The 11,690-nt window shown below is 44.5% G+C and overlaps 1 protein-coding gene across 1 annotated transcript; it reads right to left on the bottom strand.

Annotated features, from left to right (window-relative positions):
* Nucleotides 1-1,367: 1,367 nt before the first annotated feature.
* Nucleotides 1,368-8,885, bottom strand: RAN1 (copper-exporting ATPase / responsive-to-antagonist 1 / copper-transporting ATPase (RAN1)). Its single transcript, XM_078572546.1, has 9 exons — nt 8,533-8,885; nt 6,624-7,238; nt 6,120-6,537; nt 5,097-5,422; nt 4,938-4,996; nt 4,414-4,756; nt 3,491-3,664; nt 3,143-3,400; nt 1,368-2,010 (listed from the first exon to the last, which is right to left on the bottom strand). The coding sequence occupies exons 1-9, from the start codon at nt 8,842-8,844 to the stop codon at nt 1,534-1,536; spliced, it is 2,982 nt and encodes a 993-aa protein (XP_078428672.1). The 5' UTR covers nt 8,845-8,885; the 3' UTR covers nt 1,368-1,533.
* Nucleotides 8,886-11,690: the final 2,805 nt, after the last annotated feature.

Genomic DNA, 11,690 nt, shown 5'->3' with positions numbered 1-11,690 from the left:
AAGCTACAAAAAGATTTTAAATAATATTTCAAGGATCCAAGCAACTTGAGGTTTTGTCCCATGTCACATTTCAAATTCAGCTAAACTTCAATAAATTGGCCCTACTACCATTTTCAAGCAGCGGATCTTTTACTACGACACAGAAAACTCCAAAATAGATATTACTTTTGCTGCCCAAGTCTCTGTCTTAGAGAATGAGACATTATAATGTGACATTTTACAAGGTTCTTGGGTTGGGATGCTAATAATACAATGGAAATGAGATATAATTGCAATTTTCCTTGGAGGTATAATTGAAATGAGTCAAAGCTATAATTGAATTAGTGTATCTGCCTTATTTTTTCACAAGCCATGTAGCCGCTGGACTTTATATGTTGTATGTGACAGTGCATAGATTCGGCAGGCAGTCTAGATAAGATATTAACAGGTAGATACTTTGCCAACCCAACTCAAGACAATGTAGTATAATTGATTTCATACATTTATCTCCATATTCTTACAAGCTACTAATATCTTCTCTACAAAAAAAAAAATCTTTACTACAGTTTTCCTAAGTTGTGACACTTTTTTTTAACAATAAGGAAAACCACACTAAACCGGTGGCCTACCTGCTATCATTAATGGTAAATATTTTTTACAAAAAATAAACAATCAAACTCAAATAGGCTATCCTCTCCCTCCACCCCAGAAAGACATCAGTGCATCCACATCATGAGCGGCATTCTCCACCGAAGCCGCCCTCCCTTTAAACACTACCTCGTTTTGATGCAGACATATCGTCCAGAACACCGCAAGCAAGCGCCCCCATTCTAGTCGGCTTCTGTGTCTTCCATCTAAAACTGAAGCCCAAAAGGCCTCATCCGAGGAGATATCCACCCCCTGTAATTGCTGCGATCCCCGGACGCCCTATGCGAACTCATACGTGAAGAACAGGTGGGAGCAGTTTTCCTCCCCCTGTCGTACATAGGACAGTCAATGGGAGCTAAGTTATGACTCGTATTCTCAATCTTCACAGCATTCTGTTAAATGGGACTCGCCCATTGGCACACAGTTACATGCTCTAGCCGTTATCCTGACCGTTATCTTGATATTGGGCTTTTTGTGTTTCTTTGGCCCAATAACACTTGTATAAAACTTTGAACCCTAAATGGGTGGTGTAAGGTCGTTCTTGAGATATTGAGGGTTCTTTCTTCTTCCCTTAAGTTCCCCACTGCTCTTGTTCATTCTTCCTGGAGAATCCCTGCTCATGACACACTCTTCCCCAGCTTCATCATCTTAATTCCATTGTCTATGTTTTTTCCTCTTCCAGGTAGAGCCTACATAAAATTCTAGGTACACTCGCGATACTGTTTATAAATAATATCATGGAACAATTAAACAACCCATTCTATTCCCCACATTTCATTGCAGAGCAATAAATTTATGTTGTAGCCTGTTGCACAATTATTAAGAGAGGATAGAGAGAGAGAGAGTACTTAAGATGGCTCTTCGGATTCCAAAGCCTGTAATTTATATATACATCTCTATGCAAGATCAATCAACAGTAATTTCTAGCAGAGTAGTCAGCCTTGGTCTTCGGTACCGTCTCAAGAGCAGAGACGAGCAAACAACACTGACAGAGGAAAGTGCCATGCAAGCCCCCGCCAGCCACGGCGGCATCCGGAGGCCGGTGAAAGGGAAGAAGACGCCGGCGGCGACAGGAATGGCGACGACATTGTAGGCGAGGGCAAAGACGTAATTCCACCGGATCCGGGAAAAGGTCTTCCTCGACAGGTCAACGGCCGTGATGACGTCTTCGAGGTTGCTCCTCATCAGCACAAAGTCAGCTGCTTCAATTGCCACGTCGGTTCCTGCTCCGATCGCCATGCCGACGTCGGCGGCCACCAGTGCCGGAGAGTCATTGATGCCGTCACCGACCATCGCCACCACCTGCCCTTCTTCCTGAAGGGCGCGGACGACCTCGGCTTTTCCTGCCGGGTCTACTTCTGCTCTCACATCCTCAATCCCCACCTGCATAAAGCCGACACACCCATCAAACAATAAAATCAGTGCAGTTTAGTCAGCTTAAATGGGTTTAAACCATGAACTGGGCTCCATTTTTCTTATATTTTACTAAATTTAGGATTGAATTAGGGACTGCCCCCTGTTAGGGTTCAAGGGTTGACCTCATCAAGGCGCTTTAAAAGGTAACTGTTTCCAAGGTTTTGATAAATTTAGAGATTGATCTATGAAATGGCTTTGATCCATCGCAAGGTCTCCATCCCTCAATTTCAGCCATAGATGGAAAGGAGGTTAGTTATTCCCCATCCTTGTTCACCTTCACTCATGATCATACGATGACTAAACCATCATCATCATTGTCACTCGTCTTCAGGTATGATGACGATGTTTTCTTGCCGTCAGCCTCTCATCACTCTCTCTCTGTTAACCTCAATCAAATGATTAGACGCAATGATGACACCATCGTCTTTATCATTATTCATTCTGCGGCCAGGATGACGATGACAACGATGAAATCGTCATTGTCACTCAAGCTAATGAAGATGCAGATGATAATGATAATGATGCGTGTTGGATTAATAATGATAGTTTAGTCATAAGGAAAATGGCTTCCAAACTAAAGTTCTGGATCGTCCCGGACGTGGACGCAGACAGGATGGGACGAATTTCGTCTTATCCTACATCCGAATTTTTATCAGGGACGAAGGACAGGACGGTTTTTCATCCACCGACAAAAAAACCATCCCGTCCAGTAATCTCGGGACGACTTTTCGTCCTGACCAGTCCTCCCGGGACGAATTTTCGTCCCGAAATTCGTCCCGGAGGAAAAAAAAATTATATATTTTTAATATATTATAATTGTCCTAGTGAGGCCACGTGGCAACATCTCAACCGTTGGATGTGAATCCGGCGGTTTTCCGTACAGATTCGTCCGTCCATAGTCCAGAGACCTCCGGACGGACAATTTTTTTGTCCCGTGGGACGAAAACCGACCCGTTCGGTGGTCCCTGGGACGAATTTTGTCCCAGAGTTCGTCTTTGCCCCCGGACGGAACGATTTTTTCATCCGGGGACGAAAAAACCGTCCCGTCCGCGTCCCGGATCTATATTCCAAACTTTGTTAAATTAAGCAGTGGAATAACCTCTTTAGCCACAGCCCTTGCAGTCCTCCAGTTGTCCCCAGTCACCATAACAGGGTTGATACCCATTTTCTTTAGGCCTTCAATGACAACAGCCGCTTCCCTCTTCAGAGGATCAGAAATTCCCAACAACCCGACGAGGGCACCATCATATGCCACGAGCACTCCAGTGTTGGAGCACTCTTCCACCTCAATTAATAAGTTTTCCGCCTCTGCCGGTATCGTGATGCGGCTTTCAGTTATAAGCCTTCGATTTCCGACCTGTTGAGACAAAAAAACTTATTACTCTTTTGGGTTCATTATTAAGAAAAAACGTGTTGATATTCTTGTCAGAAGTAAAATATTTTGTACCAGAACAGTCTTTCCGTTTATTGTGCACTTGATGCCTTTGCCAGGGCATGCTGAGAAGTCTTCAACCTGGAGAAGCCATTCACAACATTCATTTTTGGCAGCCTCATCCCCAAAACAATGGAAATGGCGCGTATAGTTGACCACTGCTTTCCCAAGTGGGTGCTCACTGCTTGCCTGATTAGAGAGAGAAATAAATGGAATTAGTTTACTGTTATGGCAGAATTTTGACGCCAGCAATTTGAAAAGAAAAAGAGAAGTACAGGACCATTATGTCATATCAGTAAGCAAGGGTAGGATCATTGTCTTGTAAGAGATCAGTAATTACACAAGAGAAGAGGAAAAATGTAATTCGTATAAAAATTGCATAAAGTAGTAGGATATCCGACATCGACATTTGCATAAATAAATCCGACATATTCATCCTCGTAACCTCTGAATTTTTTCATCGTCATCCATGCTTGATTAGGAAAAAGAAAAATGCCAAACATAAATTCAATAGGTATGACAATGTGAACGACGATAATGGTCATTGGAATCTGAATGGTGATGAAAATGATGACTAAATGACGATATGATTAAATACTCTATCCTAGATCGGGAACGAATGGATGACGATGACAATTAAGTATCTTGGAACCAGCTGAAAATTGATGATTCAACGTCAATGGATGGATGACAACAGCGGCTCCTGGAAAGCAGATGAGAATAATGGATCTTCAAAACCAGATTAGAATTCATCGTCTAAAAATGCCAAACCCAATTTGCAATTGAAAATATCAAAATACTCCCTACTTCTGCTTAATGAACATGAACAAATGCACCATGGTTCTTGCCTTGATTTCTTTTTAAAAAACAGTTATTGTCTGAATCAATACATTTTTAGACAAAAAATTAAAAAATGCATCGATCAGAACAATGGTTACCTCTGCAGAAGCAACCAAAGAAAGAAGGTCTCCCAAAGGCATTCCATTGAAAGCCTTCGCCATGGTTACAGAGGCTTTCCCCTGAGTTAGAGTACCTGTCTTGTCAAAAACAATAGACTGGATCTTCTGAGCTCTTTCCAGGGCATCTCCTCCTTTAATTAGAACACCATGGTTGGCGCCCACGCCAGTGGCCACCATGACTGCAGTCGGTGTAGCCAGCCCAAGAGCACAGGGGCATGCAATCACCACAACAGAGATGGCAAACATGAGAGAGAAAGCAAAACAATTGCTGTTTGTGGAAATCCAACCCAAAGGAAATGCGCCAAATGATCCACAGAGAAACCTGCAAAGAATTATAAACAAATTTGAGATGTAATATTTTTGGAGGACGATAAAGTGACAGAAATATAAGATTAAGGTTAAGATGGAGCAGTGAGACAGGTTCATTTAGAGAAATAGATAGATGATAGATAAAGAAAGTGATACAAAACGAGTAAAACGGGGAGAATAAATAAGAAATTTACCATCCAAGGAAAGTCAAGAGTGACAACATGACTACAGTCGGCACAAAGATGCTAGCTACCTGAAATTTGGAAAATAATAAGTCACAACTTTTATAGAATTAGGCACCATACAAAAACTAGCGATTCTCGTAAAATGGAAAATGCATCATTGAGACTTACAAAATCAGCAAATTGTTGAATAGGAGCTTTGGACATCTGAGCTGTCTCAACAAGCGCAATTATCTGGCTCAGAACAGTGCTGGAACCAACTTTAACAGCTCTCACGTGGATCACACCATGTAAATTTATCGTTCCACCAATCACAGGAGAAGATATTTCCTTCAGAACTGGTGATGACTCTCCAGTCACCATGCTTTCATCAACATAACTCGTCCCCCAAACAACCAATCCATCAACGGGTACTTTAGAGCCAGGAACAACTTTCAACACATCCCCGGGCTGAATCAGCAGAGCGTCTATCTCCCTTTCCTTAACAACCTCCCCCTCTGCTCCAAATACAAAGATAGTACTTTTTAAAACAAAAAAAAACAGATTTTTTTCAAGAATCTATAGACTTTCATCAGAAGATTTCTCCCAGGGAAATGAAATGGCAAAAATTGTATATTGACATGATTTTAGAGATTATAGGTTAATAAAGACGCTCCTTCTGTCCAAAGAAGAAAATATAATACTTCAGCAAAAGGACATAACAGTCATAATTCTGGCATTTGATGCCAGCTTACACCAGATTTTGAGACAGCTCATGTGGGATGCGGTGACCGAACAAGACAAGTCAATCTATTATATCTCTGGCCCAACCAACGCCTCCAGTTACGGGACAAAATAAGGCTCAAACGGTCTCCACTGTTCAATTGAAATCCCCCCCTCATATTGTTCTGTCAGGTCCTCCATGACACGTCCTGGAACACACTGCATCCCAAGCCACATCCGAGGGAGTGGGGCGGGACGGGAGACTAAGTAAGGGTATGTGACAGGACACTCAGTGTTACGTCCCATCCCTGTACTCTAGTTAACACATATCTAACCACCCTATCAGGATAATATATCATCTATGTGATTCGAATTCAAAGGTTTACTCATGAGAGATAGAAACAAAGATACATAATATTAAAGAGGAAAGAGGACTTTAGTTATGTTGTTTAGCTTTATCAGTAAATGAAAAAATCCGGTAACAGTGAGTACCTGCTTTCCCACTAAGAAGAAGGGCAGTGGCTGGAGCAAGTTCTATTAACTTCTTGATAGCATTCGACGTCTTGCCTTTGGCAACAGACTCAAGATACTTACCCATCAGTACAAAGGTGATGAGCATTGCACTTGTCTCAAAGTATGTTGGTAACCAAAACCCAGTAATCGCGACTTCCAGGAGGGCATAAATCGAATAAAAGTATGATGCTGAGGTTCCTAGGGCAATTAAGACATCCATGTTTGTAGAACCATTTCGAAGGGCTCTGTAAGCTGCCTTGTAGAACCTCTTTCCAACAACAAACTGAACAATACTTGAAAAAAACAACTTCAGCAAGTCGGCCAATGGAAAAGGCCCACAATGCATGCTCTTTGCTGAAGTACGAGGACAGAGGATCCTTATGATGAAGATAGGAACCTGAAGAATGGATAAAAATAAAATGTTCAACAACTGACAAAAAAGACAGCATGAATTCATCCTTACGCAATAAAGAGCTCACTTACACTGAGAAAAAGGCTGGAAATGAAAAGTCTGCACATTTTTGAAGCTTCTTGCTCATCATTTGAAGTTTTTTGGAAGAATGGACTTCGGACTTGAGCTTGAAGCCTCCCTCTACTTTCTTTCTCAATGAAGTCCACTATAGATCTCAAATGAAGGACTTGAGTATCAAATATAACCTCTACTTCTCTACTCTTGCCATTAACAGTAAACTGATTAATGCCTTTCAGATGCATAAGGATGCCTTCCAGCAGATGAACATCGAGCTCATTATACAGTCCGTTGACCAAAAAGACAGTTGTATTATGCTCAGAACTCTGAAGAAACTCTGCATCAAAACCAGCATCTTCGATTGCCAGAACGATGTCCTCCTTGGTTATGTGAGAGGGATCGTACTCCACCTCACCCAAGGAAGTAGCAAGAGCAACCACTGCTCGTGTGACACCTGGCAACTTCTTCAATATACCTTCAACAGAACTTACACAGGCAGTGCAGGTCATTCCACTGATTCTGAACTGGCCGGTCAAAGTTTTCTCCAGCTTGATCTGTGATTTTTCCGGTTCCAAGATGACTTCTGCATCAAACCCTGCGTCCTCAATTGCATTCTTTATCTCTTCAACCTGAACAAAATGTAGGTGTTACCTCATAGAGTTTCTTATTTCAATGATTAATCATTTTTGCGCTAATTCCACACAAATAATAAAAGACAACATTTCCAGTATGACTTCTACGTCATGCGTATTCAATCTCTTCAACACAGACAAGATGTCACCGTCGGCTCATGGACTTTCGTATTTCTTACCCCACAAATTATGAAAGAAAATTTTCAGATATGATTTCTCCATCCAGCATCTTCAGCTGCAGTTTTATTTCTTCAACCAAATCAAGAAGTTCTCGTAGGCTCATAGGCTTTCTTACTTCAGCAGTTAATCCATTTTCAGCTAAACTCGCATGAATTGTGAATAATAATGATGCCAAGATGACTTCTACATAAAATCATGCGTCCTCAATTGCATTCTTTATCTTTTCAACCTAACCAAGATATCATCTTTAGTCCATGCACTTTCTTATTTCTCACGGACTTTCTTATTTCTTATCCCACACAAAAAACGAAAAAAAATTTACAAATATGATTTATCCATCCTGCGTCCTCAATTGCAAATTTATTTCTTCAACCTAGTTCACATGTCCTTGTCGCCTCATAAACTTTATTATTTCAGCAGTTAATCCATTTACCGCAAACCCCTCATGAATTACGGAAAAAAATAATGACAAGATAAGTTCTACATAAAATCACGCGTCCTCAATTGCATTCTTTATCTCTTCAACCTAACCAAGTTATCATCTTTAGCCCATGTACTTTATTATTCAGCAGTTAATACATTTTCCACTAATCCCATACGAATTAAGAAAAAGAATAATGTCAAAATGACTTTTACAAAGAATCACGCGTCCTCAATCGCATTCTTTATCTCTTCAACCTAACAAAGATATCATCTTTAGATCAAATATTTTCTTATTTCAGCAGTTAATCCATTCTCAGCTAACCCCACACGAATCAAGAAAAAAATAATAATGCCAAAATGACTTCTACATAAAATCACGCGTCCTGCATTGCATTCTTTATCTCTTCAACCTAACCCAGATGCCGTGGTGGGCTCAAAGACTTTCTTATTTCAGAAGCTAATCCATTTTCAGCTAAGAAAAATAATAATGCCAAAATGAATTCCACATAAAATCACGCGTCCTCAATTGCATTCGTTAACTGTTCCACCAAACCATGATCTCGCCGTCGTCTCAGAGCCTTTCTTATTTCAGCAATTAATCCTTTTACGGTAAATCCAACACAAATTACGGAGAAAAAAATACAAAATTCTCAAACCAAAGCCTAATAATCAAAGGAAAAAAACAAACCGTTACGAGATCAGGATCGAAGACAACGCGCGCGACGTTCTGCAAGAGGGAGACAGCCGCCGAGGACACCCCTGGAACCGCGGCGAGCGCCGCCTCAACGGAATTCGAGCAAGCGGAGCACGTCATCCCCGTCACCTTAACCTGCAGACTCCTCACCTGACCTCGTCCCCGATCCTCCTCCGTCATCCGCCCTGCCTCTTCCCCGTCGTAATCATCGAGAAGCCGCACATCTTCCGCCGCCTCGCCTTCCTCCTCCGCCAATAGCCGCCTGGAAACCGCCACCAGCTCCAAATCCCTCCCCTCCCCCGCCATTGAAGACCTCGAGAAATCCACGAAGCTCGTCAATGGCGGGCTTCTCCCCTTCCTCTATTTATACCCCTCTCTCTCAACTTCTGGAGGAAGAAGACGATGTCAAATACCCGATCCCTCCCTCTCTTTTTGTTTAATTCCATTGCTTACCCTATACTTTGTTTAATTATAATAAAGTGTATTATGATCTGGACCATCCATTCAGCGAAGATTGTCATCCTGGCCGTTCATTGTGGGATTTATTTTAAAGGGCGGGGGGGGGGTCCACCGGTTTATCGGTGCGGATGCGATGGACTGGGGAAGGAGGTCAACGGGGTATCGTACTCCGCGAGTGAGGTTACCGCGGAGATATTGGACTGAGTAAGAGTTGGGGGGCGTTCTCTTATGAGGGAATGTTGGAGAGGAGAGGATTGGATGGCTCAGATTGGATGGGAGCGGGGATTGGACGGCTCAGATTGGATGGGAGTGGGAATTGGACGGCTGGGATGAGATGGAATGGTGACCGGTGTGGCCTGGGAGGGGAGTACAAGAAGTATGTTGTGTAGTACAAAGGGGCATGTCCTAATGGCATTCAATTGTGGAGTCCTCGTCATGATGAACTATCTCTCTCTCTCTCTCTCTCATGATAGCTCTCTCTTTACCCTCCCTTTCATCTCTTTCCCCCTCTCTTTCTCATGGTAACTCTCTCTCATCTCTCTCTCTCCCTTCTCTCTGTCTCATGATAGCTCTCTCATCTCCCTCTCCACTCTCTCATGATAACTCTCTCTACCCTCCCTCTCATCTCTCTCCTCTCTCTCATGATAACTCTCTCTACCCTCCCTCTCATCTCTCTCCTCTCTCTCTTTCTCATGATAAGTCTCTCTCTACCCTCCCTCATGATATCTCTATCTCTACCCCTCCCCTCACTCTCTCTCATGATAACTCTATCTCTACCATCCTCATCGTCTCTCTCTCCTTTTTTCTGTCTCTCTGTGGGTTCGATCTTCCCTCTTTCATCTCTCTCTATCTCTTCCCTTTCTAAGGTTCGCTCTTTTGGACCGGGGACCAGTCAGACAAAGCTCGGACCCTCGGTCTCCCATTTGATGATGGATTGGTAGGTCTGGATCTGGTGAGGGTCAAACCAGACCAGTACAAAATTTTGGTCAAGCCTCCACCTCTTTTTTGTCATTCTCTGATAGGCCCCAAGATCGTGCTCGATCAGGGACGGCGTCGAAGTCCACGTCGTCGCCAGCGACACCCGCCGGCTCGAGCACCGCTAGAACGGCACGCCAAGGCAAAGGCATAAACACGCCCATGCTTGCTTCTTTTCTTTCTTTTTTTCAAAAAAAAAATCTTGGGCGCTGCCGCCGAAGGCTGCTATCGCGTCCCGCGGTCCTGCTAGAGGCCGCCACCACGACCCGCGGCTCCGCCGTAGACCGCCTCCACGTCCCGCAGTTCCACTTGAGGCCGCCGCCACGTCCTGCAGCTCCACCAAAGGCCGCCACAGCCGCATCACACAGTCCCGCCGGTGGCCGTCGCCGCATCCCGGGGTCCCACTGGAGGCCACCGTCATGTCCGCGGCCTGGCCGGAGGCTGCCGCCGCGTTGCGCGGCCTGCCTAGAGACCACTGCCGCGTTCGGCAGCTCTGCCGGAGACTGCCGCCACCGCGTCCTGCGGCCCCGCTGGAGGCCGCTGCCACATGCCCCCGCTCCGCCAGAGGCTGCCGCCACAGTGTTTGCGCCTCCGTCGGAGGCCACAGCCGCAACGTCCACGCCTTCACTGGAGACTGCCGCCTCGACCTGCGCCGCTGCTAGAAGCCGCCACTGCGCCGAGGGCTGCCTCGCCGTCCACGCCGTCGCTGCTCGCGCTGCTGCCGGCCCCACCGTCGTCGTCGCCGTTGTCGCCGCCGCCGCCCGCACTCCGCAACCCTACCCTTCCCACTCCGCTTCTGCATCACCGCTCCTGAGCCGCGCAACGCCGCCAGTCGAGTGATGTCGTGCCACCTCTAGCACAGCTCCACAGACCCCCCCCACGCGGTATCTCTGCATTGACAAATGTGCGACTCCGGGACGACGTTGCCAAGAGGTACCTCGACGTTGCCAAGACGTTGTCGTATACCTGTCGACACCACTCCACCGCGCTCGGGTTAGGGTAGGTGAGAGGTACTCAGACATGAGAGTGTCCAACGAGTGTCTTCCCTAGGTACGGGCCGAGCCCGTCAGTTACGTAAGAGCACCAATGGATTTAATCCGTTCAGTGTCGTAGATTCCTTCGTCACTCCGACGAGAGTCAGGAGGTCACCGTCACTGCCATCGTTCGCCTGCTCCGAGGCACAGAGTCCGGTGAACCCCACGAGTTGTGGCCTGCACGAACCGTTACCTAGGGTTTTCATCGCATCACACAGTCACATCTCTGTAGGTCCACACCAACGGACGACGTCCACATATCTCCCCGGTATTCGAGCATCGCCTCGATACCCCTCGGGGCGACGTCCCCGACGTTGTCCTGCATCATTCTCTCTTTTTCTCATCTTCTTTACTTCATTTCTTCTTTTATTTTTTCCTTCATCTTCTTGTCATTCTTCCTTTCTTCTTCTCCTTTTCTTATCTTCTTCATTTTACTTATCTTCTCTTCTTGGTTTATTCTTCGCTTCTTATTTTATTCTTCTTTTCTTCTCCTCTTTTTCTTTCATTAATCTTTTCATCTTCCTTTCTTATTCTTATCTTTTTATTTTCTTCTTCGCTTCTTCTTCTTTTATTAATTTTTCCATCTTCCTTTCTTATTCTTCTATTTTTCTTCTCTTCTTCTTGTTTCATTAATCTTCTCATCTTGCTTTTCTATTATTCTCTTTTTCTTTTCTTCTTCTCTTA

The sequence above is a fragment of the Wolffia australiana genome, chromosome 3 (genome assembly GCF_029677425.1).
Source record: "Wolffia australiana isolate 7733 chromosome 3, ASM2967742v1".
NCBI lineage: Eukaryota > Viridiplantae > Streptophyta > Magnoliopsida > Alismatales > Araceae > Wolffia > Wolffia australiana.
Note: the sequence above shows the minus strand (reverse complement) of the source record. Positions and strands in the feature narration are given on the sequence as shown.

Excerpts from the sequence above, each read along its gene's own strand:
- RAN1 (XM_078572546.1), bottom strand. The coding sequence starts at position 8,844 with ATGGCGGGGGAGGGGAGGGATTTGGAGCTGGTGGCGGTTTCCAGGCGG. Across the intron at positions 4,997-5,096 it reads TTCAACAATTTGCTGATTTT|GTAGCTAGCATCTTTGTGCC; the intron begins GTAAGTCTCAAT and ends TCCAAATTTCAG. Across the intron at positions 3,665-4,413 it reads CTTTGGTTGCTTCTGCAGAG|GCAAGCAGTGAGCACCCACT; the intron begins GTAACCATTGTT and ends CTCTCTAATCAG.